Genomic DNA, 27,994 nt, shown 5'->3' with positions numbered 1-27,994 from the left:
TTAGCAAGGCATTAAGAAAAATGTCACCATGGGCTGACAAAAATCAAACAATCGGAGATTGACTACAGACCGTAACCTCCCGTAACCTCCAGTAACCTCCCTAAACCAGTAGGACGGCTTTTCCTCTTGAACACACCCTATCAACATTCAATCACCCAGTTTTGCAAGGTTACTCAGACACCACATATTCTGAGAAACCCTCAGACACCACATCATCGGAGGGATTCACAGTACTTTGCTTTTATGTTGTTTCTGGTGAAGAATAGAGAAAGAAGAAAAAAGTATTTGTTGTGGATTACAGTACTCACTTTCACTTTATTTTAAGAAGAAATTAGGAAGAATGGCGGATGAGCAGGGTGAGTTTATTCCTGCACTTGTGTAATGGACATGAAATTGTCAACAAAGAGTTCATGTGTTATTTTTGGTGTTTACTTTTCTTTACTTTGCTGGGGGGGTCCGACATTTGTCTTGCTCTTGTAGGTTTTGCTTTGTTTGGTGCTTTTGAGTATAACCATTTGAACAGATGCCACAAACAAACCTGAAAAACCTGCTTTTTCCTAAGCGAAAGAATTGTTGATTACTGGTTTTCTGTGAATTACTTATTTTGTTAGACACCTAAACCTCTGTTTAAAAATGTAGAGGGGGACATAAGTCAGTCAGTGCCAATTAGTTAAAATTATCCATTGGCACAAAGAAAGACCAGGAAACCAACAGAGTTGAATTCTGTGGGAGTTTAGTTCTGACAAGATGCCAAAACACAAGATGCCATTTGGCATTTTGTGTTTTGGCACCTGTCAAGAGGGTAAAGTTTCACATATACTTATACATATTTCATTCAATTCAATTTGTTCCAACTTCAATATATTCCACCAATTCACGCCATGAACACTTCCACCTTTTTCATTTCCAAAATTCACACCTTACCCACAATTCCCCTTTTTGAACCCTACATTTCCCCACTCATTCTTAATGGGAGATTCTACATTTCACATATATTATACATATTTCATTTGATTCAGTTCGTTCCAACTTCAATATATTCCACCAATTCACGCCATGAACACTTCCACCTTTTTTAGTTCCAAAATTCACACCTTACCCACAATTCCCCTTTTTGAACCCTACATTTCCCCACTCATTCTTAATGGGAGATTCTACATTTCACACAAATTATACATATTTCATTCGATTCAGTTCATTCCAACTTCAATATATTCCACCAATTCACGCCATGAGCACTTCCATTTTTTTCAGTTCCAAAATTCACACCTTACCCACAATTCCCCATTTTGTACCCTACTATTCCACATTCATTTTTAATGGGAGATTCTACATTTCACATTTACTTCCACATTTTTCATCTGATTCACTTTCCAACTTGAATATATTCCACCAATTGACACCATGAGCTAGCTAAACCCAGGAAGTCAGCCATTTTCAACAGGAAGTAATGTGTTTCAATGGGAAGTGACCCAGAAGTGGCCTAAAATCAACAGGAAGTGGCCTTCTCATTCTCGTACACGCCTCCTTAAGCGGCTTCTTCGTGAGTTGCTGCTGTCAATCACAGCCAGACCACGCCCAACTCCATTCTCATTTCGAGGGGTGGAGCAAGAGTCTCACTTCCTGTTGCGTTATCCTTTAAGAAGGCTTGTATGAGAATGAGCCATTGGGTAGGAGGGGCCGGATACGTCATGCGGAGGAAGTGACGCAGTATGTATCGTCTCGCTTTAGACAGCATTTGTAGACGGCAGTTTACAAAAAAGTTGATTAAGTGTTGAGTTATGCTTTAAGGACTTAAATTTCCTCTGATCACGACTCTAAATGATCCTTTGTTTTGTTGTTTTTTTTAATTTATTTTTTAAATCAACATATTCAATAACAAAGGAAAAAAACATCACATACTTAATTGTTGTGATATCTTAAAACATATGCGGTTGAATTTCTGTGATTACAGTTGATTTACATTTCTATTGGTTTACTTTTCCCCCTCTCTTCCCTTTTTATTATTTTTGGGGGGATGCATTTTATTTAAATAATAAGTCACCGAAACGCCACAATTAAAACTTTAAAGGGGAAGACTGAAGTCAACCCCAAAACTTTCTTTCCAATAATATATTGTATGTGCCACCATTAAGTCTAAACATGACCAATCATGGCTCACCTGTTATTGGTTAAGAACCACTGAGATAGACTGATTGATCTACTTTATTGAAGAGGGAAATTAAATTATTTTTTACTTTAGAGCTCAGCTTTCTATTATAACTAATAACTTAGTCTGCTTCATTGTCTGATGATCATCTATAACATCAAGTCTTTTTGCTTTCCAGGCACAAAAGATATACAAGAGAGAAGACTGGTCGTGATTGGTCCTAGACAGAGCGGTAAAAGCTCATCAGCTAATACCATACTGAGAAAAGAAAGATTCGAGTGTGGTCGCATTCGAACAGCTGAGTTGGAAGCCCGACACGAAATAGTCAAAAGCTGGAACCTTTTGGTGGTTGACACTCCGGGATGGAAGAACGCATCTTCCCTCCGCGAGATCTCAGAGAGAGACAAGCAGCAACTTAAGCTCTGCGCTTCCAAGTATCCGCCTGGACCTCATGCCTTCCTCATTGTCATACCCACACATTCCAGCTTCTCCTTCAACCAGAGGGAGACCGTGCAAGAACACATGAAGCTGCTGGGGGAGCGGGCATGGAGATACTCCATGGTGCTGTTCACCTTTGGAGACTACCTGGGAAAGAAGACCATTGAGCAGCACATTGAGAGCGAGGGTGTAGCGCTCACCTGGCTGGTAGATAAGTGTAGGAACAGGTACCACATGTTCAACAACAAGGACAAGAGCAACTCATCTCAGGTCATACAGCTGATGGAGAAGATTGACCACATGGTCTATGAAAATGACAACAGTTTCTACATGCTAGACAAACACATGTTACACACCATTAAGAAGACGCAAGAAGAAGTGGCTCAGAAAGCCGAACAGAGATGGAGCCGGGCCTTGGGACAAAGCAAGAAAATGGAAATGATCGTTTCAGGTAAGCATTGCACCGAAAAACAAAAAAACAAAAATAAAACAAATATGGTCTTCTTAAAGTCAGCGACTCAACAACAATCTCTTCTTTTCATTCTGATAAATTTAGAAACAGAACCCATCCAGGAACTTCGTATTATTCTCCTGGGCAGCCAATTTGTTGGAAAAACCTCTGTAGGGAACACCATCTTGGGAATGAAAGAGGACGAAGAAGCAAGAACAATGCTTTGTCAGGTCCGGCAGGGCTCAGTGGGCTGGTTGAAGATAACAGTCGTGGATACGCCGGGTTGGCAGAAAGGCTTCCCCGCATGCGACACAACTGAAATGATCAAGGATGAGATACTACACAGCATGTTCAAGTGCCTCCCTGGGCCCCATGTTTTCTTGCTGGTGATCGACGCAGATGCCTCGTTTAACTCCAGGCACCTGGAAGCAGCAACCACTCACATGGAGCTGCTGGGAGAAAACGTGTGGGAACACACAGTGGTGGTGTTCAGCCATGGAGACTGGCTGGGATCACACAGAATTGAAGAATACATCGAGAGCGAGGGGAATGCCATGCAGTCTCTGGTGGAACGGTGCGGGAACAGATATCAGGTCCTGGACAACGTGAACGCAGACGACTCCAGTCAGGTAGACAAGCTACTGGAGAAAATCGTTCTGACTCTGGCGGAGAATGAATGGCAACATTTTACACCCAATGAGAAGATGCTGAAGGGCCTGAAGGAGAAAGAAAAAAGAGTGGAAATAGCCGCTCAATTGAGAAGTCAAGCCAATTTCACCAGAACATTGAAAGGTATCTATCTCACAACTAAGTTCCATCCTGAGTGGCCAATACTGGCAAAGGTAGTCGGCTACGTCAACTTTTCTGACGAATTTTGGTGAAAATCATTAGCAACTTTTAGAGATAATTACAGACAACGGGCGAATGTTTGGAAAAGACAGATGGTGATTCTTAAGCCCGTATCTCACTGAGCGACGCTGGTTTGGGAGAGTCCGTACACATAGCGAGTCTTGCTTTTTCTGCCGGCTTCCTAAAGTGTTGCAAAACGTTGCAAAGCCTCTTTATACTCTCAAACCCCTTTTCTTGTTGCAATCAAATTTTGAATATGTTTAAAATTTCTCCGCAACAAGATAACGGGTTTGAGAGGATAGAGAAGGTTTGAGACAGTGTGGTAAGAGGCTTTGCAACGTTTTGCAACACTTTAGGAAGCTGGAAGAAAAAGCAACACTCGCTACATGCGCGAACCGTGCCAAGCCTGCGCCACTCAGTGAGATACGGGCTTTATTACAATTTGGAACAGTATTCGATTAGCAACTATTTTCAACTCTTTTGTATTAGATAAGATAAACTATTTTCAACTCTGGAGTAGCGGGCAAACTCAATGAAAAGGTGTGCGAACCTTATCTATTTTCTGCTGTCCACCGTCGAAGATGGATATGTGTGACACAAAAAACGTTACTACTTTTAGGTTGATGCAGTTCGGTCCTTGTTTCACAAACTGCTTCACCACCTCTATTTTGCTATTTGTGTCCTTAGTACTTGGCTTACACTCTTTCAAACAGGTGTTTTACAACTAACTACTATTTTTATTTCTCCTCACAGGTCCTGTCAAAACATTGAACAAGCTGAGAATTTTGCTACTTGGCGAAAAGATGTCAGGAAAGACAACAATAGCAAACTACCTCCTGCAGAGCAAAGTGTTCCCCGCTAAGCATAATGAGGGGGCTATCGCCCGGGAGGCACACATTGCTGGCAGGCAAGTAACAGTAGTCGACACCCCGGGCTGGTACAACGAGCTTGAGTGCACCTCGGAGCAGGATCAAGAAATAGTCCAGGGTCTGACCCTGAGCCCTGCGGGTTTTGACGCTGTTCTGATTGTGCTTTCCATGGATTGCAAATTCGACCAGGCCAATCAGGATGCCCTGGAAGATCATATCAAGCTCTTTGGTGACAACATCTGGAACCACACAATGGTTCTGTTCAAAAATGTGTGCACTTTGGCAGACAGACCCCTGGAGGAGTATATTGAGAGGGAACACCGTGCGCTGCGATGGTTGGTAGACAAGTGTGGAAACAGATACCACTGCCTGAACATGACAGATAAAAACGACGTTAGCCAGCATTTCAAGCTGTTTAAGAAGATAGAAGACATGTCAGCAAAGAACCAAGGCTGCCTCTTCAACCCCCGCATGAAAGACATCTACCTGAGGATTGAGGAAAAGTTCCAGAAGAAGAAAATCAAAAATGCTATTCGACATGTCATAGAGCAGGGGATAAGGAGCCAAACCCTAAAGTTGTTCAAAGACTTCAAGGAGAAGCTTGAGAAGCTGCAACAGGACGTAAACGAGATTGCTCCCTATCCATTGACACTGAGTAAGTCCTGTTAAATTCCATTGATTTCAATCAATCATCTCAATATCCCTCGGTTTTCATGTTTGCTTTTCATGGGTCTAGACGCAGGTGCCAAGGCCAAGGCCAAGAAGAAATCTTTGCTGTCAAATATTGAACAACAGATTGAAGAGATGAATAGGAACATTATGAAGTCAAACCATCAACTTCGGAGCAGCATGGACTTCGGGGTGCCTAGCAGTACGTAAACATATCTCAATGTGTAGATGTCAGCATCTAAGCTATTCCCTTTCAAAATCATACCTGACCACAGGGAAAAATGTGAAATTTATCATTTGATACCTCTCATGCAGAATCAGTCAAAACGGTATCACCGATGCCTGTCCATTAAAATGTTGCGTCTTCATTTGCAGTGAGTGGATCCACCAAAGAAACGGATAAAGTTCTGGTTTGGCTATCTCAGCTTCAAGTCAGCACAGATCAAGATTTGACCCTGTCGCTCAACTTTTCAGAGTCGTCGGGATATAGATCACAAGTTCTCTCAACATTGGATGACTGACCGTCATTATGTCATCGGTTTGCCAATCGGGGAAAAGGCGCTCACTTCTTTTTGCTTTCACATTGCAAGTGGAATTGGAGGGTAGGATTCAGTAGTCGGCGGCACGATGAAAAAGTTGTTAGTACATCTGCCAGGTCCTTTTGCCCCGTCCCACAGTTTGAAAACTGAAAACTCTAAATTGCCTTTAGGTGTGACTGTGTCTGCGATTGGTTGCTTGTCTATATGTGCCCTGACTTCAGCTGCTGATTTTTTCCCAAAATATTTTTTACATACAGTGTTGTTTGTTTTTGTTTTTGTTTTTTTAATAGCAAACTCAACAGAACAGCTTTTTAGGGAACTGTTTTTACCCATTGTCCATGAATACATATTGTAAATGAAACATATGTACATAAGTAAAATAAATAAATAAACGTTATTGAAAATTCATGAATAAAGTAAAAAAGAAAGAAAATAGTTGATACTTGCTTAAATTAATTCACTCATGAATAATAATAGAAAAGTCTAGTAAATTGTCCTTGAAAGGCTGCTAGGAAGTTTCATGTAGAGCCATTGGAAGCAATACTTGAGTTAAACAAGTATTTTAACATAAATTACGTTTGGTGGAAACTAACGTCAACCTTATAGATTACTTAGTTAAAGTCTTAAATCTGACATTAAATGACACAAGTATCAATGTACGTATGCACTGTAAGTAAAGCTACTTTTTTATTTTAAAGTGAGTGGTTGGAGTTGTGATTGTTTTTATTTATTCAAGCTGTATTTCTATTTATCTACTGTATTTCAGTAGTGTGATTATTAAAGATCTGCATGTTGGCTAATGAGAGAGAGAGTTAGCTAGCACGTAAGCTTGGCCATCACGCGTACTGTGTGCCTAAATAAAGCAGATAATAACTAAAACATTGACGTTTTGATTTTCACTTTTATATAAATTCATGTAATTTACCTGCAACAGCATGCAAAGAGCTGAGAAATAAACTAGTGATTTTATAATTTTAGCGGCATTTAATATATATATATTTTTTTTTGGAACACTGATCGCATTGAACCACTTCATAATATTCTTGAACTCAATCTCTATTAGTTGTAATACATTGTACATATTTTTCCCGGCATAAAACAAAGTGGTGTTATCTGCAAACAAAATACATTTTTGCCATTTTGAAATGGTTGTAATATCATTCATATAAAGAAGAAAAAATACTGGCCCCAGAATTGTATGTAAATTAAAATCACCACATACAATAATTGATGTGTTTGTGACATCTTCAAACATTTTAATAATTCTATCTGTAAACAAATCAGCTCCTGAACCAGGCGGTCTATATACACAAGTGATTTTTACCCATATCATTAATTATTTCTATAGTTAATGCTTTCATCAAATGAATCACAGTCATACTTTTCTGTTCTATGATTTTGCAGTTTAAGCGTGTGCCAACATAAAGAGCAACGCCTCCACCAGTTTGACCCAATCTATTTGCATAGTACACATTCTATCCTTTGATCTGTACATTTTTTATTTGACTTACCTTTAACCAAGTTTCCGTCATAGCAATCACTTTCTCTTTCTCTTGTCTTCTCATATAAGGCCATAAAAGTGTGTAAACGCTCAATACAAATCTAACAACCTTCATAAATTAGGTCTCTCTATATAATCTCCATATATGTCATGGCTATGCGGTTTTTTGTTTTTATTTTTTTCCTCCAGCATGGCTATGCGGTTTTTTGTTTTTGTTTTTTTCCTCCAGCGTCGCACCTTTTTCCTATTCATCATTTGCAGTTTATATGGACTGGAACTGCCGGTTTCTCGACAAAACAGCACACCCATCAAAGTAGCATACCTAAGTAAAAACAGGTTGGATGTGAGTCTGAGTTTAGGGTGAGGCAAACAGAGTTTACTACAGGGCATCTGATTCCAACCAACAGGATCGTTAACAAACTTATGCTAGAACTTTCTGATGATCTTAATCATGTCGAAAACGTCCTTATTAGTAATAATCCAGTTCATATTTTCACTGCGCCTTCGATTGCGACCATGCTTGCAGTTGAACGTGCCTCTGTCAGCCAAGTGTTCCAAATATGCCAACTTCAAGCAGCATTGAGGAAACTAACGTGACAGATGAATTGTAATTAATTACTCATATGATCAGAAATCAACTGATTTCCTTCACTTCAATAGTACTGTAACTAGCGAGATCCTGATCCAGATTGTCATGTTTTGTTGTCCAATTCTAGTCCATTCCACTTGAACGTCCTTTTTACTGATAATCAATTTCATGTTTTCCGGCTTGTTTGCTTGTTCTTAACCTGCCAGTTTTTATTTTATTTTTATTTGTATTTTTATATATATGTTCTGTTTGCTTTTATGCTCTGTACTCCAGATGGAAATTAGTTTTCTGCCAAATATGGGGTAAGCAATTCTTCATGTCTTAATATGTGCACATTGTAAATATGAATTTCATAGAAAAATAAAACATTTCTTACAGTCGAGGTGAACGTGAAGTAGTAGTGTTTTTGACGGAAGGAGGTGTCATTTAGTCAAAAATAACTGAAGTTTGGGTGATTCTTATTTAAATGGCTTTATTACATGTGTAATCTGTGTTCATGTCAGAAAATATGGAAGATTATGTTCCTCTCACAAATCTGCGATATACTTTCTCGTGTTACAAGAAAGCAAGATACACACGCGACTTGCCTTGAAACATCATTTTGTACATTTAAAAGTGAAACAACCTCAAACCGTGTTGGAATCATAGGCCTGCAATATGTCCTAAATGCCTTGCTGAGATGAAGGCACAAGATTCAGAGGGTAGGCCTACGTGACAAAAATAAATACAATAAATCTAAACTTTTTTTTCTTCAGCAAGGCCCATGTCAATGAAAAGAGCTTGAGAAAAAAAATGAAACAAAATGTGTTTACATTTTGTCAGTACGTCAATAATTAAGGAAGTTCCGACATTTTAAAGATTAAGATGAGACCTCGATGTCTACAGTTTCCTTTTGTGTGGACCGATTTATAACGAAAAGACGCCACAAGAATCGATTTCACAACCTGAGTATAAGTGCAGTAAATTATTAATTCGGATTTTTGGGGGGAATGGCACCATATTATCCTCTTCATCATCGTGCAAGTTATAAGTAAGCATATGCATGACCTCAAATTTCTAAAACTACACAATTGTGTCAATATAATTCCTTCTTTTCAGCATTAAAAAAAAGGTGCAACGCATCAAATGATACAAGATGATAAAGGGGATTCCGCTGTATACGTCATATCTAAAAATAGACACGGAAACCCCCTTTTTAACCATCCAGAGCGCATCTTTCTGAGAGGAGCACAAACGAAAAGTAACAGTGATCAATGGCAAAATCGAGTGCATGTCCCATATCTAGATAATAAAAGATTGAACCGTATTTCCCTGTTTGATTTATGAATTTATTTAGAGTGCCCAGTGCCCAGTGCCCACTGCCCCTTATGTGACAATTTAATCAAATACCCCCACTAGAGGGCAGCAAAATACTGCAAACTGCGCGATGGTGACGTCATTTTTACGAGACGGAAGTAAACGTCGATGACTGTCATGAATCAAATTTATTTTTCAAATATTCACAAGACGACAAGGTAAAGACAAGATGTGTGTTTGTCTGTGTTACGTAATTTGGAGTCTCATCTTTTTATTCCATACAAACGGCGTTCTGTTTTCAGTAGAAGTGCGTTGTTATTTTTGTGAAATAACTGCCTGCTGTTTACTAGGAACGGAGCTAATTAGGATGCTAACTCAAGTTTTCTTTCATTTTATCAACTGTGTGGCATCACACAGATGCTCGACTTATAAATCTGTTGTAATGTCAACTTTATGTTTGTGTGTTCTATTCATAAAACCGGTCTAATCCTAAATATCTCTCTTTTTTATGGCTTGGCATACAGATATTGAGGAAAGTCTGCTTCCTACAGTAAAATATGGTGAGTGATGGATGCATCAGTTTGCCAATGCCTTAGCCGCATCTTTATCACACTATCATAATTGCATATGACTGATAGATACTTAAAAAAAAGTCTAAATTAATGAATGACTTGCCCATTCTTTTCTTTTTGATTTTCACAGCACGGTCGCGTGAAGATAAAGTCCACCGCCCAGCAAGAGGAGGAGAAAAAAAAGGAACGGGAGAAGAAACTGAAGATATACACAGCAGCACGAGATGCCTGTTTTTCCAAGGTGCTTTAAAGTCAAAATAGATCATCTTATTTCCTCAGAAATATAGTTCTTCCCCACTAGATTGCGGTTCACCTACCGTGGTCCCGCTGTATCACAGATTTCTTTTTTTCGTGGAACATATTTGTTTGTTTGTCTGTACAAATCCAAAGTACCGTAAATTGCGGACATTTGTGATGTACAGCAATTTGAATTTTTTCAATAACAAATCTCTTTCTCTATCATATTTTACTCTCAATTTAAATTTTCAAGTTGACAATTATTATTATTATTATTTTTAATTATGTAGTCTGTCTAATGTCTATATTGTTGATCATTACCTATTATGGGTGAGTCTTGAGTTTATCCCCTGCAATAAACAGATTCGCCGTAGGGCTGGGCGATATGGCCAAAAAATAAAATCTCAATTTTTATTTATTTTTTTCCCAGTCATTCAGGATGCTTACGATATTAATCGATTTTAATCTAAAAAAACAACTAAAGTTTATTTAAAGGTGTCATTTATTAAAAAATAATTCCTATGCTAAATGTTCAAGCAACAATAATGTATACAGATTTTAAGTCAGTTTTAACATAAACTTAACATTCATAGTTAGCAAAATTACAACTCTGTAACATCTGGATGTAACAGAACGTAAGAACAACAGCTTTTAATAATTCAGAAGTCAAAATTCGATTTCACAATTAAGCAAATTTTCAACAATTAAATTTTCAAAATGGCGATTAATTGAATTAATTCGATTTATTGCTCAGTCCTAATTCGCCGTAATGCTAAAATGTTGTCATGACAGAGGAAGGAGGGAGTTTGCGACGAAGAGGCCCTCCACCTGACCCAGCAGCTGCTATCATCAAACCCTGACTTTGCTACCCTTTGGAATTACAGAAGAGAGATCCTCATGCATCAGGAGACCATCAAGTGAATTTAGCCACCATTTTACATTTTATGAATTGTAAGCCCCTGAGCTGATTGAACACATTTGGTTGACTTTTGCTTTCAGAGACGAGAGCGAAGTGCAAAAGATGTACCAGGCCGAGCTATCTTTTCTGGAGTCTTGTTTGAAAGTCAACCCAAAGTCATATGGCAGCTGGCACCACCGAAACTGGGTCTCTGAACGGGCACCTCAAATGGACTGGGCCCGAGAGTTGAGCCTGTGCGACCGCTGCCTCAGCCTGGATGACCGCAACTGTGAGTGATTCCATTTGAAGAGAAGATCCTTCATGCTTACAGGATTTTTCCCGGCTGAAATTGAGACAGAGTTGGTACCATCGTGACCATTACTCGAAGCAGTGCAGCCAAGAAAAACAGGATGAAATGAAGGGAATAAAATTTTGGGAATAAATTAATGTAATTTCATACAACAAATAGTGGAGTTTGGGTTTTAAATGCAGGTCAATGTTTATACCAGGGGTCAATTTTGTCGTGGGTCACAATCACATCATCATTCTCTATATCACATATACACAACAAATTGGTGGATAACTAGTTTGAAATCAGAAGCCAGTAAATTGTTGTTCAATTATTTCTCAATGTATTTTAAAGGGGGGATTGTTAACAAAAACTCTTCTCGGTATATCTCACTGTTGTTAAAAGTGAAGACAGTTTGCAAGAAACATTAAGTCAACACATGATTTGCCTTTGTGGGCCACATAAAATGATGCCGTGCCTTATACGGTAGTGTCAAGGTCAGCAAAGAAGGCCTTGCTAGGCCTGATGGCTTTCTGGCCACCTCTTAATTAATTAGAAAAAACCCTGCCTGCACTTTTTTTGAAACCGCAGCCCATGTTTCACTGTCTCCGCCAGTTCACTGCTGGGATTACCGCCGAATCGTGGTGAAGAAATCCGCTGTCCCTGTGGGAAAAGAGTTAGAGTTCACCGATCGTCTCATCGGCTCCAACTTTTCCAACTACTCCAGCTGGCATTACCGCAGTACCCTTTTGCCCCTGCTCCACCCGCAGTCTCCTGAATCGGCCTCCACGTCGCAGAACCACTCCCATCGCGTCTGTGAAGAGCAGCTTCTCAAAGGTAATCCCGCTGCAGGCGGTAGTACACAGCACCCACCCACAGGGGGCAGTCTGACTCTAAAATTTAAAGACATATTCTGCTAAAAGTCCTCCACGCCTGCAGGCAAAGAATATTGCTGACTAATATTTTTCCACCGACATAGTTCTGAATGAGTAAGCACTGTACTTTAGAGCGGATTTATTCCACGCAGGACAAACAGTGCATGTCAAGAAAGAAAGTGACGGCGACCATAATAACCTACAGTAATTCCCCACTATTCGCACCACTGAAGCAGAGCGAATAGCGAAAAGCCCTAAGTAATTGACTCCCCCGCCCCATGTTTATAATTGACTGTAATAGTTTAAACCAGCAGTGTCCAAACTTTTTCCTTTGAGGATAGCGCAGATAAATGGAATGATGCAAAAGCCACTTTAAAAATATAATCTCGTCGAAACACAAACAAATAATGAATCAATCAAGCAGCAGTCTTTTCTCACCCAACTCCACCTTGTTTGTTTTCAACTAGCTTTTTTACACCCAAGTCTAGGGTCTGATATGCGCAACATAAAAACATAAAAATGCAAACAAAGTGGTTTATTAACATTCGTACATAGGAAACAGGACAATATGATGCTGTGTAACAAATAACGCAAGAAAAATGAAGCACTCCTTCAGGGTAAGACAAGGCCATGCTAGTAGCTTGGCTGATTGAATGAACTGCTAAATTCAACTGAACTGAACTGAAATGAATTGTTTTCTGGGAAATTGGTCACATTGACAGCATGTGTTTTTTTCCTTTCAGAATATGAGCTTGTGCAGAACGCTTTCTTCACCGACCCCAACGATCAGAGTGCTTGGTTCTACTATCGTTGGCTGCTTGGCAGAGGTGTGTTAAAGTGTGTGTGTGTATGCGTACATGCTTCACGTGTGTGTATTTAGCATTTTGTGTTTTTATGTGAGGGTCTTCAACTCATTCACTCCCAGCAATTTTCACTGAAGCAACCCTCTTTGCTCCCGACTGTTTTACTGGATTTTGACTTATTTTGCAAGGTCCACAGAATATTCTGTTCTATTGCTATAAAAACATGGAACCTACCCAAAGAAACATTAGTCTCTTCTTTCAGCAGAAAAAAAGTATATTTGGATCTGTTTCCGTTTTGCAGCAATTAGCATTAGAATATAGCTAAGATTCATCAATAGCCATATTCCTGTTGAAAACACTGGCAAAAAGAGCTTGTGCAACATGGCACTGGCTGATCTCTTATACTCTGCTGCCACTTGCTGGCCTTTTTTTGTAATAAATACCATGCTCTAAGCGACCTCTTCATGTCAAAAGCTGCATCAAAGCCTGCATGCTCTAGCATAACCCCCCGTATAAATACATTTTGGGGAGTGAAGGACAAAGTATTAAAAACGTATTTGTACGTTTTTGGTTTTGAATGAGTGTGTGTGTCGGGGTAAGTATGTGTTTGAGTGGTGTTTTAGTTGAGTTTATGTCCTGTGTGTAAGAGTGTTTAAAATGTGTTCAAGTGTGTCAATGCGCTCAAGTGTGTTTAAGTGTATTTTTTAAGGTGTGATTGTGTGCGTGTTTAAATTTGTGTGAGGGTGTTTTAAGTGTGTTCTCGTTGTTCAACGCAGTGATGGCCACAATTTAATCCATGCATTTTTCTTTTTGCGTGACAGCCGAGCGTGAAGAGATGATAAGTTGTGTGTTCATCAGTCGGGATGAAGAGAGGGTGGCTGTTGCCTTTTCGAGGCCAGTCCAGGTGAGTTACAAGCTCCCGTTTGTTTTCGGTTACATATGTCATATCATTGTTATGTTTTACTGCCCCGCATCCTCTCATGCAGGTGCAGTCCGGTGGTCTGCTGTTAGTGCTGGATGGTCAGCCGCAGCAAGTGGACTGGAGGAGCGTCCACCCACGATTTAAACATTGTCCTGTCTGGGTATCTTTTTCTGTCCAAACTGCGATGCTTGCACGCAGCTTTGTTTGGCTGCTCACTTAGTCAGCCGAGATAGACTCCAGCTCACAGTCAGTAGAAGAATACTGCAGTCAGCTTTGCTCCCATCTCATTTTCAATTCCCGCAGCATCTCGTTTAATCAGCTAACTACCGTAGTAGGGCCTAAATTAATTAATGCTGATACGATTGTCTGTGTCATGTACTGAGATTGTTCCTTTTACCGCTATCACAAAAGAACTTTTTTTCTTTCTTTCAACTTGTCAGTGCTGACGCAGACGCCACAGTGTTTATTTTTCAAATCGAGACAACTGATGCCTTTTGGGAGGGATCTGCTTTTGTGAATTGCAATTCTATTAAGTCTCTTGACTTGCCTGCAGGGCGTCTGCTAGGAGTAGCCTGGAAAATGGCCGACCAATATTACATTCATCTGTTTTCTTTAGCGTTTATTCTGATTGGTTTCTCACTGGGAGACGAATTTCTACCTTCATAGCGGCAGTTCCAAATGTGCCAACCATGCCATATAGGTGACATAAACCACTGTTGGTAGCTCATTGGTCGAGCAGTTTCATGGGAGTTATATTTGAGAACGCCCATTATTTGTGAGGACCATTCCTCACAAATAATGGGCGTGGGAAAAAAAATTGTTGTTTCAAAAACACTTCATCATTTCACAATAATTTTATGTTAATCTTGAAATAAAAGACATACAGATCATTTTGGAAAAAAATGCACCAGCATACATATGTGCCAAAGTGTAGTTTTCTTTCTACAATTGGCACAGATCATTTTATTAAAGATAGGAAAAACCCCACAATCGTCACTGAAATAAGTTGAAACTTAATTGAACCGAAACTGAAATTGGCCAAAATGCATATTGAAATGCCAAAATGTTTTTTTTTTGTTTTTAACAAAGGGGTCCCAACAAATTTTCCTAAGCTGTGCATACAAAGAAAAAAACACTTTACCAAACACAAGCAGCAGGCTTAGTTTTGTTCTTGGGCTGCTTTGCTAAATCCGACACGGGTGCAAAGAAATCTGTGCGCATGTTTTTCTTTTTTTCTTTTTGTCAGTGTTGATAAAATAGCGATACAATAATGTTTATATGACTAATAATAATTTTGTTTAACATTTCAATGTTTAGAGTTTTCATCAGTTTTCAGTATTCAAAGTGTACTTGCGTTTTGAGCACCAACTGCTAACTAATATTAGCCATCCGAAGTTGCTACTCCCAAATGATTAACGCGACAAATCCCCTCCCTATGTAGGAAATAAGAATGTTGCTAACATGAGGAGCACTGTCAGCATTTTTGCTAGGCATAAAAGTTGCCCAATATAGCAATAAAATCGCTAAGCTGCCATTAAGTGTTCACTTTGTACCACCTGCACACGTGCCCATCAAAATAAAAGCAAGAGCTATTGGCCAAAAAGTTCTTACAGCTTGTTCTGGCAGGAAAGTCCTTCTGGAAAGTCCTTCTGGGAGTGGCTAAAAGAATGGCACTTGAGTAGCCTGGAATGGATGAGGATCCATTCTGGGAAAAGGATCCTCTTAAGCCTACTAATAAGCAAATAGTCAGTGGTACCAAATTTAATGTCCTTGGAGGGGCAGTGTGATTGAGAATGTTTGATTTATCAGCGGTTAGTGTGCCTCCCATTAGTGGCTTCAGATAAAAAAAATAAAAAAAAAACCTTTAAGCTAGTCGCTTGCGCTCTCGCTGTTAACAACCTGCCTTAGTATGCAGACTCACGCAAAGGGACCAGGTCGCTTTTGCACTTCCATGATCAATTGGTTTCAGTTATCCTTCTCACTTTTTGAACTCCATTTAGTTTTTTTTTCTGTTTAACTTTCTTAACCATGACTCAGATCTGCAATCTTCCCCCGGGATCCATCAGCGACATCTCGAATGAACACAATCTGACGGTGCACTGGTCCGAAAAACACACTCGTCGAGACTGTGCGCTGTACACAGGTGAAGCACCAATTGTATTTGTCCATCTCTTTGCAGCTAAATGATTAAAATGGACCAGCGTGGAGAGTGAGTGTCACATAGTTAGCACAAGTGAATGCTCCTTTATAGATGTACAATTGGTACAGGGCACAGTAAGCCAATAAGGTCCATTAGTGTCAAGAACTTTACTCACCTTGACTCTCACTCTATAAGAACAAGCACTGAGTTCTTTACTTTGTCCCTTGGGAGCTTTATAAACCCCTTCTGACATTTTAATTCCCATTCCCCTCTGTTTACGATGGCACCAACACATGACAGTGTTTCCCGCACCATGTTAATACTTGGGTGGGCCACCCAAGTAAACTGGCCACCACCCAAGACATTTTCAAGAAAATTTGTTAAAAAAAAAACAAAAAAAACGATATATATATATATATATATATATATATATATATATGTATATATATATATATATATATATGTATATATATATATATATATATATATATGTATATATATATATATAAAAACGTGTTGCGACCAGATATATCGCATATAATGTTAGTTTGCGGTCACTTTGTGGAACGTGAGGCTGGAGAAGACATAGTAACAAGACTGAGACCCCCTTATCCGCCCGCCGGTGTCTACCCACCCAGGTAGATTTCAAATCTGTGGGAAACACATGATGTGTTTAGATGTTTTGAATGTCATACAATGAACTCATAATGACCAATGATGAGGTATTAGGGCCAGACAAATTAATATGCAAAAAAAAATAAAAACTACACATGAACACATTACATTACAACATAAGACCGAGATAATGACACCCCCCCCCCCCCACACACACACACACGAACACTAAAAAAATGTAAAACAGTCACATGTTCTGCCTTAATTAATGTCTTTATTGTTATGTTAAGTGACCCAAACTATCAACTAACAAAATATGTTTTCAATTAATTGCCTGATTAATGGGTTATCAAATTTGGATCTGCCTAATATCGGAATTGGCATCACCCTCAAAAAATTTATATCAGTCTCGCACTAGTTATAATCAGATTGAACTCGATTTACAACAGTAGCGATTTGAAACTAAACCATGGACCGTCTGTACCAGCTTGGTCATATTTTAAAAGACTGTTGTGCAACTTTCAAAACAAAAGTTCCTATCCTCAGGTCGAAATGAGAGTTGGTGTCGCGATTCTGCCACGGATCAGGAGCTCTTCAGGTAATGATTTGGTCGATGGTACAAGCGTGCCTTTTTAACCTCTCCAGAATTCTTATTAGAATATGAAAGTGTTGTCTTTTTTTTTTTCCACAGGAGTGAACTCTCTGTGGAGAAGAGCTCGGTGTTGCAGTCTGAGTTACAATCATGTAACCAGCTGCTAGAACTGGAGCCGCTCAATAAGTGTAAGTGCTTTTTTATTCCATTTCTTTTTATGCGTGTGTGTGTGTGTGTTTCACAGAACCGAGAAGTCTTATTTGCTGCTTGGCACTGTCTCGCCGCAGGTGCTGTTCAGAGAGATTAAGAAATTATACGTTTTTGGAAGCACCTTGCGGCAATGGTGCAGTTTTCAATCAGAGGAGCTTTCATTGTATCGATGAATGTATTCCGGCACGTGGATAATAAATAGCCCCACAGGTTAGAATTGCGAGAAACATCTTAGCCAAACTGTTTCTACCAACTTGTCAAAAAGTAGACATATCATGTTTTAAGTGTGATTTTTGTGTCCTCGGTTTATGTCGTTCCGAAATTCAAGGTTTAGAGGTTACGACCGGAGAGCAATGCAAATATACAAATATAGTATTACTTACAGTTGAACTCCACTTATTCATGGTTCGACACCCACAGATTTGCATATTCATAATCCCTCCCCCCCCCCCCCCCCCATTTGAACTCTTTGACTGCCAGACGTTTTCAGAAAAGGGATGCCGTGGGTGCCAGCCGATTTAAGCATTTTGACTGATCTTTTGACTGATCTTTCAAGGTCCACAGAAAATTATATGTTTGGACTATGGAAACACACATACTACCAAATGAAAGATTGGACTCTCATCTTTCATCGGAAAAAAAAGTTTGTTTCTACCTTATTCCGTTTTTGAGTAATCAACAATAGAAAATGGTTAGTTTCACCTCTGTTTTGAAACAAACGTCTTTTAACGTCTTTGGCACTCCTCCATATGATTTTACTAAACGTTATTTAACGTTTTTGGCAGTCAAAGAGTTAATGATGTTTTTAAAATATTTGAAAATATTATTGGCCATTTTTTCCTCCCATTTTTTTGTGGAAAACACACTGTGAAGTGCTTTGAAGAATTTTTGGGGTTTAGAAAAACAAACAAACTCCGCTCTTCTCACTATTCGCAGGCTGGTCCTCTCCCTCATTGTGACTTAAAAACGACTTCAACTTTGCTGTACCAACAGAACTGTCATATATCAATGACCCACTGTAGTAATTGGCAATGGTAATTCGGCAGCTTAAATAGTGTAATTAAAAAAACAAGATGTTGAAATTGTCATCTGACAAGTGCTCTATTCCGAATGGAAAATGTGTTTCTCATCACGCATCCTCAGATTATTGATCCTTTCACATTAACTTAGAATCATCCTTCTGCTAAATGACAGTAGAGAAACGCAGCTTGCATAGCGAGAAGGACCTTATTGAATGAAACTCCCCCACCACGGAGATATCAGAACCGCTCTCTGGCAAACATGAGTTTGTCTGCAAGCCTTTAATTGGCTTCAAATATATCAGATAGCAGTTTTGTTGCAGATGCGTCTGGCTCAAACCCAGACCCTCTGGCATGGAGCGCCTTCCAAGGCAGAGGGCAGAGAGCACCAGGTCTCGCCACTGGTCTCCAGCCAACCATAGCTGGCTTTTGGTTCATTTTAAAACTGGCAGTGGTTGTGTTAAATCGCCTGTGTGTGTGTGTGTGTGTGTGTGTGTGTGTGTTTTGTATTAAAACCTTGGCTGAGGTTATATCATAGATAGCAGCTGCTATCAGTTTCATACGGTGTTCCAAAATGTTGACATCATTTGAAATACGAATATTAATTACATTTACAAGGCTAATGACATTCACTTTGTTGAATTTTTTTTTTTTTTAAAAAAAGGAGCAAAATCAAACCATTTCTAAGACATTTATTTCGAGAATAATGTTGGAAGATGATTTTGAAATAGTAATATGTTTTAGGATCATAGTTATCAGCAATCATAAAAGAAATTGCCATTTGGTGTTGATCTTGTGCACTTACTGTATCTTTGCTTTTCCCTGCAGGGTGCTTGCTGACCATTATCCTACTGATGAGGGCGCTAGACCCCCTTGGCTACGAAAAAGAGACGCTCCATCATTTCCAAACTCTCAAAGTAAGCAACAGCAATTTGGTGTCCATTCTATTAACTGGAGATGTATTCACACGCAACACGCTCATTACCTCCTCTCCCTCAGGAAGTGGACTCCATGCGCTCGGCCTATTACAGCGACCTTTGCAGCAAATTTATGATCGAAAACACCATTTTGAAAATGGAGTACGCTGAAGTGCGCGTCTTCAGCGTCTCCGACAAGGTTTGCGCACAAAATCCTTTTCCCGCCACTCAGTCGCCAAGCGGTCGGTGGCGTCATTTCTGGCTTCTTTCCACACTCAACAGAACCTGACCACCTTGTGCCATTTGGACCAGCTGCTCCTCATCACTCACATAAATCTGTCCTCTAACCAGCTGCGGCGCATTTCTGCTCACTTCTCCATGTTACGGTGCCTGGAGGTGAAAAAAAGACGCAAATTCAATATTTGTCCTGTCGGGACTGTGCTTGTTCCATTTGCTCATATTTGTTCTTTTTTGTGTGCTTTGCAATATGTCGCATTCCACTTCATGCCTTCGATTCTGGTAGGTGTTTGAGGCTGAGAACAACTCCATAGAAGACTTGGAAGGAGTCTACTGCCTGCTCAAATTGGAGGAGGTCCTGTTGAAGAACAATAGTATCCTTCATATTTCAATATTTTATTCTATTTGCCACTTGAGTTGTGGTGCTCCAGACATCAATATTTACGCAACGACCAATCACAACTCACCTGTTTTCTGAAGCTGCGCTGTGATTGGTTGTTACCTGAGCAACTATGATGTCATCTTCAGTCGACTGAAGTGTCAAAATTGCCGCCCTCTGAGATGGGGGGGAAAAATCTGTATTTTGCTTCATATCTCATTCTCAAATGTAATATTAATCAGAATGTCGTGTTTAGACTAGTGAGGCCACATATAACATATTGTCAATACATTTTTATGGTTGACTTCCACTTTAACCATGTGATCTGTCTCAGTAGCAAATAGTATTAATTTCACCAATTGCAGACATGCTAACTCTTGTAGCTAGCTGCAAGCGTTAATTTTTTTACTTTGTCATGGTGGCACATGGGCAGCGAAAAGGTCATTTTTGGTGCAGTTATAGTCTGTTTGCATTGGGGGTAGTGGGGCAGATCCAGTAGCTGAAGCTGTGTTTAAAAATCAAAAAAAAAAAAACGCTTAATGCCTGCAACAGACACTTTGTAATGCTAATTACCGCCAGAGTGAGTCAAACAAACCTGCCGGACATGATGATTTGGCTGCTCTTTACTCCACCAGGTCCTATTGTGGTCTGTTTTCATTGTATTTTATTGAGCCCAAAAGGGAAATTGTCTTTAGACAGAGTAGCAATGTCAGTCTTGTTTACCCGGTTGTCCATCTGTTATTGAAATTGACCTTGCAATGAACGCTCTGGTTTCTGCAGCTAAATCTTTTCAGGCTGAACTACTGCCGCCAATATGTTAATTATCTTTGTAGATGTCTGTTGCCCAGATTACAAATACTTTTAAGCAAGAATTCGCAGTGAGAGCGAAAAAGTCAACCTAAATAAATAATCCGTACAGGCAAAGGGATCCTCCGTGTGGCGCGGTGTTATGTTTACACGTTATCATTATGCTCTAGGGGACGTCAACAGCATTACGGGGCCGAATGTTATATTTAATCTCCGCGCACAGTTGGCGGTGACTCAGGAAATGTGAGAATCAGGCGTTCCTGGCTCGTCGCTGCAAAACAAGCGCGAGCATCTGACGGCGTGCAAAGAGAGTCCATGTAAATTTTTATTTTTATTTTTACACATTTTTGAGCTTTGAGTGTGTTTTATGGAATTAGTAGCCAGACATTAAAAATGTTAAACTAAAAATATACATATGTAACAGCAATCTTTTCACACACTTTTCCATCTGTCTTAATAGAGATTATTGCCCATTATAAAAAAAAAAGTCTTCCTTTACCAGTTCTATTCTGAATTAATGTTGTTTTTTCTTTTTTTGGGGGGGGGGGGGGGGTTGATCTTTCCACAATACTGTACACTGTTAAATCTAAATAGTTTTTTTTTCCAAAATACTCTGATAAACCTCTATAATTTTTCTACAACACCAAAAGAGTAGGGACATGGGATATGTGTCCAAATAGGCCCGAAAATGATTTATTTACCACAAATAATGTCTTTGTTCAGCCATATATGAGTGACATAACGTGATAGGCAAAACAATTACAGTATTGCTCTTCCACTAGAGAGCACACCGAATAATATAGCTTTGTGTTCAAATAAAAGGGCTCAGGTTTCACAAGTGCAATTAAGAGTAAACCAAGACCAGATCAACATCAGTTTTGGATTTATCATTTTTGTGTCATTTTTGTTTGGCAGTGGGCCATGAGAGTTTTCTAATATAAAATATGTGGCCTTGGCTCAATACAGGTTGGGCAGCACCATTTAGAATAGGAAGCAAATTGCAAATGTTGTTTTGCCTGCACCATTTAAGTGGGAAGAGCAGGGCGTCAAAGTTTGATCATTTGGAGGATTCCACATGAAAAAGCGTCTGTGAGGGTTCATTCATCTCCACTTGCAGCTTGTAATTGTATTAACTTTTCTTCATCTGATAGATTATAAGTGTTCACAACTTGCCATTTCACAAAACAAACAGACATCATTAAGGTACTGCGGCACCTTCCTCTTCGTGCTTCATTTCCTCCTTTAATCTTAGGAGCGATTAATGAGCTCTGAAGGTTAGGAGGCATTTACTGTATGTCTTTGTTTTTCCTAGTTTGGACAAGCTGACTGTGTAAAGACAGCGGCTAGCGAGTCAACATACCCTCTGTTGGAATAGCAGTTTTTTCTTATGATGCAAACAAAGTAGGCGATAATGAATAAGGTCCAAACTTTGAGTTGGAACTTGCCAAATCACAATCAATTTGAATTCATATTTAGACTACAGTTAACGTGCAATATTAAGCCACTACACTCATTATTTTCTAAAATACCGGTAATGTCACAAAAAGTTAATTTGATCCATTATGCAAATGTGACAATAACAAAAACTTTTTTTCCCCCTCTATAGTTCAATAAAGGTCCGGGCTTTGGGCAGCCCAATCGGGAATACTTTTATTTTCTTCTCTTCAAATTTCTTGCAGACGTGTTTAGGTTTTGGGCCACCCTCTATGTTGACAAGCAAAAAAAGAAAGCCCAAAGCATTATGCTGCTGCCACCCTGCTTCGCTGTGGGATATGTTGTGTTATGTTATTTTTATGCCACACAGCAAAAAAACAAAACAAAAACTAAAAAAAATCCCATCGGGTCTCCCAAAAGCTTAGACTGATTTTCATGCTCTTGGTAGTTCTCGGCTACAATTAAAAATGTTTGGGTTATCCCGAAGGGGGTTGTGCACAGGAGACTCTTGCAATATCACACACACACACACACACAATTAGAGTGCAATTGTAATCTTCTTTTGCTTTCGGCTTTTCCCGCAGCAAATCAGTTGCCTCCATCTAACCCCGCCTTCTGCATCCTCTGCTCTCACACCAACTACCTTCATGTCCTCTTTAACTACATCCATAAACCTCCTCTTTGGTCTTCCTCATGACCTCCTGCCTGGCATTTGGAAACTCAGAATCCTTCTGGCAGTATACTCACTCTCTCTCCTCTGGATATGTCCAAACCATCTCAGTCTTCGCTCCAAAGCCTCTACCATGTGCTGTCCCTCTGATGTGCTCATTTCCGATTCTAACCATCCTGGTCACTCCCAAAGAGAACCCCAGCACCTTCATCTCTGCTTCCTCCAGCTCTGCCTCCTGTCTTTTCCTCAGCGGCACTGTCTCCGGACCAAACAACTTCGCTGGTCTCACCACAGTTTTATAAACCTTTCCTTTCATTTGAGCTGAAACTCTTCTTTCTCCAGATTCTCTCTGTACTTCTCTATAAACATCCTCAAAGCAAATGCTGCATCTGTGGTACTCTTTTTTTTTTTTGATGGGGCATGAAACCATACTGCTCCTCACAAATGTTCACCTCCGCCCTCAGTCTAGCTTCAACTACTCTTTCCCATTGCTTCCTCGTGTGGCTCATCAGCTTTATTCCTCTGCAGTTGCCACAACTCTGCACGTCTCCCTTGTTCTTAAAAATGGGCACCGGCACACTTCTCCTCCAATCCTAAGGCATCTTCTCACTATCTAAGATCCTGTCGAACAACCCAGTCAGAAATTCTACTGCTACCTCTCCTAGACACTTCCATACCTCCACAGGTATATCATTAGGACCGGGGTGCCTTTCCACTCTTCATCCTCTTCGATGCCCTTCTCACTTCATCCTTACTAATCTTTGCTACTTCCTGGTCCACAACAGTCACCTCTTCTATTCTTCCTTCTCTCCCATTTTCCCTCATTCATCAACTCCTCAAAGTACTCTTTCCATCTTCCCATCACACTACTGGCATCTGTCAACACACTTCCCATCTTTGCCTTGCCAAACTTTTTAGAACGGTCTTTTCTTTCCTTACTATCCAACCTAGCATACAAGTCATCGTAAAGCCCCTTGTTTGGCCTTTGCCACTTCTCCTTTCGCCTTACGCTGCATTTACCCGTACTCCTGTCTACTTTCTTCAGTCCTCTCTAGGGGTTGTGAATTGCCTAGTACCTGGCGATTCAAAGGTCCCGATTCGATTTGATACCGATTAATCCCGATACGAATCAATAAATTGATTTTTTTTTTTTTAACTCAAATTTAAAAAAATACTACTCAGTAAACTTGTACATGTACACTGTAAGATTTATTTATCTGAAAATTCAGGCTTATAACTGAGCCATTGCATTTAACAAACAGGTTGCAGTCTGTTTCATGTTTGAACAGCACCGAAATAAAATATTAAGGCGTAATGTTCCATTCATATAACATTCTTCCATGCTTAATGTGTGAATCCTAACCCTAAGTAAGATGCTTTGTTGAATATTCCCATAAAAAATGAATGTTTAAAAAATCGATTCAAGAATTGCGCGCTGTAATATCGCGATATATTGCCGAAATCGATTTTTTCTTTTTTTATTATTATTTTTTTCTTTCTCTTTCTCTTTTTCTTTTCTTATTTTATTTTTTTTTGCATGTGTATGTGCATGCGAGTGTGTGTGTGTATTCATTAGTTCACCTAAAACCTATTAAAAAATCCCATACCGTTCACCAAAACCGAACACTTCCAGCCAGAGTCGTGAGGCCGTCAGGAGACCCGAGGAAGGACCAAAGAAATCGAATCAAATCGATTTTTTCTAACACCCCAAGTCCTCTCAGTGTCCCGCTTCTTTTTAGCTAACCTGGATCCACTTTCTGCACCTCCTCATCCCACCACCAAGTCTCCTTATCTCCTTTCCTTCCAGACGACACACCAAGGACTGTCCTACCTGTCTCCCTGATCACATTTTCTATAGTTGTCCAGTCATCTGGAAGCACCTCTTGACCATCCAGAGCAAGTGAAGGGGATGATACTTCGACAAACATGTGTTGACTTTCTCTATTCATTGTGTTTTTATTTGGGCTTCATGAAGCGTATTCATCACCACATCTCACCTGAACGACACCCCCCATAAAAGGCTTCTCCTTTAACCCCGCACGCTCAGACATCTCCACGCTGGCCGCCCTGCAGCCGCTCGCCACCTGCCCCAAGCTGCGGCATCTCGATCTCCGCGGCAACCCCGTCGCTCAGAGCGCCGACGCCGAGTGGCGTCTGGCTGAGCTCCTGCCTTCCGTGACGTGTCTCCTGCTCTGATGTGCCGGCGGCGGGAGTCGGGCCCGTCACTCAAAGTTAACGCCGACGCCGTTGGCGGCCGGTTTGTGAAGGAGTGAGTGGTTGATTTTTTCTTTTTTTTTTTCAAGTGTGCTGTCATTTGCACTTGTTTGGTAGGAATTTGATCAAAACAGCCCCCACTCGTCTGAATGCCTCTGAAGGCAGATATCAAAACACCTGTAATGAAAAGTCTGTGTTGTTTGTGTGTGTGTGTGTGTGCATGAGTCATAAGTGCTTTTTCTCAAAATGTGTGAGTGAAGGTCTATTAATACCTCCAAATGCATGCTGCAACATCTCCAATAATGGAACAAATTGGCAGTGTGCGGATGGATCCACATGATCACGTTTTATAAGCTTCAAAGTCACTTAAAGCAACAGTAATGAAACTCCATTTGCTGCGATAATGAAAGCAGAGCCCATTGGAATCGAGATTTATGGTTTTAAATATTTTACACTAAGTACCACCTAAAATATATACATGAAAATGCAGGAGAATTGTAGGCATTTGATATTCATGTAAGTCACTGTAACATTAACACTGCTTAAATTTAGAGGGGGAAACAACCCAATTTAAATCATTTAGTTAAGAAGTGTTGCATACAAAAGTTCAATACCAAAACAAAACGTTCAGAAAGATGAAATGCATTTATTGAACCTAAAAGTTAAATACAACCGAACTGTACTTTGGCAGTGATTTGTTTGTTTGCACATAACACACTTAGAGAATCATTCAACCAGATCATGACTAAATCATGCAATTACATATCAAGCCAGTTTGCACTAATTAGGACGGAAGCCTTCAGCAAATATTGAAACACCGCCCTGTGAAGCATAATCAGCCACATGACATTTTAAAAACAAATTAAACCTCTATTTAAAAAAAGAAAAAGGCCCCCAAAACATCTATCCATTTTTTTTTTTTAATTGCTCTTGTCCTCATCAGGGTCACACAAATGCTCAAAAAATATATTATGCAAATTTTTCAATATCAGGACCAAAATGTACGTAATACGTTAACCTTCCTATCACAGCAGTAATGTTCGGGGTCAATTTGACCCCAAATGTATCCTAGTGTCTCAAACAAAAATGTCATTACCTCCACTCAGCATGGTTAAGAGGTTAAGTACACTTTGTAAGCCTCTTAAAGGTGTATTCAAGGATTTTTTTTGTCGCTGCGTCTTTCGGATGGATCGTCTTAAAGATTGTTTCTCGGATTCAGACATTCAACGTCGTAGCTCCACCGAGCTCACCGCGTACAGATAACACTGCACTTTGAAAATAGCTGAGAGTCGCAAGTTGACATCCGTCTATGAAGTGAGGTCGGCTGGAGGTCGGCTGGAGGGTCTTCCGTGTGCGCATTTTTTTAAATGTGAAAGATGTTTGGCTTCTACTTTTCGAGAAAATCCTTGAATACACCTTTAATGTTCTTAAAAAAATGGGTCATTTTGGCCCTTCATCTGTAAGTGTGAGAAATTTAATCCCATTTAACATTATCTCTTTGTTCAATTACTTCCCATTCCAATCAAATTAACAGTTGATTATATGTAATGAGCCGCTACACTCGCTACCCCAAAAAAATAAATCCTTTCATTGGGTTGATTTGACCCGCAACATAAAATCACGTCTTGATGTGTTATCTTAATGTACTAAAAAGTTTCCTACCACTATTCTTAATTGTACGACGACAGGAAAAACACCGTTATTCAACGTTTCGTATTGTTGCTTTAATTGCCTGGGCTTATAACGATGATGATAGCGACGTTGTCTACTTGTCGTCGTGAATTTCCAGCCACTTGCCGGCACATTTATTGTATTTATTGTACATGTCAGGAGAAGTGCCCAGTCACTACAGATCTATAAAGAAACATTAAATGGTGTCACTTGCCTTAACTGAACGCTTCCCGTGTGGTTTGTGTATGAAACTGAATGACTCGCTCAGGTATTTTTAAGAGTAGGGAGTGCCGTCTGACTTAGCTGCTGGAATTGCGCCACTTTTTAAAAATTCTTTCGATGGTTTCTTTCATGCGGTCATGAGCCTGAATTGTTGAACTGTATAATACAACAAAAGCCGAAAATGATGCAACTGGAATGTGTTGGCACAGAGTCACACTTTAATCCTATTTATTTTAATTTTTATTATTATTATTATTTTTATTTAACCATTAAAAAGTTTTCATAAATTGCAAACATGCAGTTTTTAACTCAAAAATGTGTACATTTTGGAAATATCATATATATATATATATATATATATATATATAATTTATTTATATATATAATTTATTTATATATATATATATATATATAATTTATTTATATATATATATATATATAATTTATTTATATATATATATATATATAATTTATTTATATATATATATATATATAATTTATTTATATATATATATATATAATTTATTTATATATATATATATAATTTATTTATATATATATATATATAATTTATTTATATATATATATATATATAATTTATTTATATATATATATATATATATAATTTATTTATATTTATATATATAATTTATTTATATATATATATATATATATATATATATAATTTATTTATATATATATATATATATATATAATTTATTTATATATATATATATAATTTATTTATATATATATATATATAATTTATTTATATATATATATATATATATAATTTATTTATATATATATATATAATTTATTTATATATATATATATATATATAATTTATTTATATATATATATATATATAATTTATTTTTATATATATAATTTATTTATATATATATATATATATATATA

General features: G+C 38.9%; 2 protein-coding genes across 2 annotated transcripts; both read left to right on the top strand.

Moving 5' to 3' along the window:
- The first annotated feature begins 182 nt into the window (after window positions 1–182).
- LOC144062142 (GTPase IMAP family member 8-like) lies at window positions 183–8,436 on the top strand. Its single transcript, XM_077583158.1, has 6 exons — window positions 183–356; window positions 2,328–3,038; window positions 3,144–3,830; window positions 4,641–5,411; window positions 5,493–5,627; window positions 5,801–8,436. The coding sequence occupies exons 1-6, from the start codon at window positions 341–343 to the stop codon at window positions 5,944–5,946; spliced, it is 2,466 nt and encodes an 821-aa protein (XP_077439284.1). The 5' UTR covers window positions 183–340; the 3' UTR covers window positions 5,947–8,436.
- Window positions 8,437–9,468: 1,032 nt separating this feature from the next.
- On the top strand, window positions 9,469–27,070 carry rabggta (Rab geranylgeranyltransferase subunit alpha). Its single transcript, XM_077584818.1, has 17 exons — window positions 9,469–9,568; window positions 9,875–9,910; window positions 10,053–10,163; window positions 10,952–11,076; window positions 11,159–11,346; window positions 11,962–12,183; window positions 12,965–13,048; window positions 13,846–13,928; window positions 14,011–14,106; window positions 15,984–16,089; window positions 17,248–17,299; window positions 17,393–17,481; window positions 19,351–19,439; window positions 19,522–19,638; window positions 19,722–19,835; window positions 19,963–20,050; window positions 25,014–27,070. Exons 2-17 carry the CDS (start codon window positions 9,908–9,910, stop codon window positions 25,160–25,162), a joined length of 1,716 nt encoding a protein of 571 aa, XP_077440944.1. The 5' UTR covers window positions 9,469–9,568; window positions 9,875–9,907; the 3' UTR covers window positions 25,163–27,070.
- The last annotated feature ends 924 nt before the right edge of the window (window positions 27,071–27,994 follow it).

This window comes from Vanacampus margaritifer, chromosome 13, assembly GCF_051991255.1.
Source record: "Vanacampus margaritifer isolate UIUO_Vmar chromosome 13, RoL_Vmar_1.0, whole genome shotgun sequence".
NCBI lineage: Eukaryota > Metazoa > Chordata > Actinopteri > Syngnathiformes > Syngnathidae > Vanacampus > Vanacampus margaritifer.
This window is presented reverse-complemented; position numbering and strand designations above follow the sequence as displayed.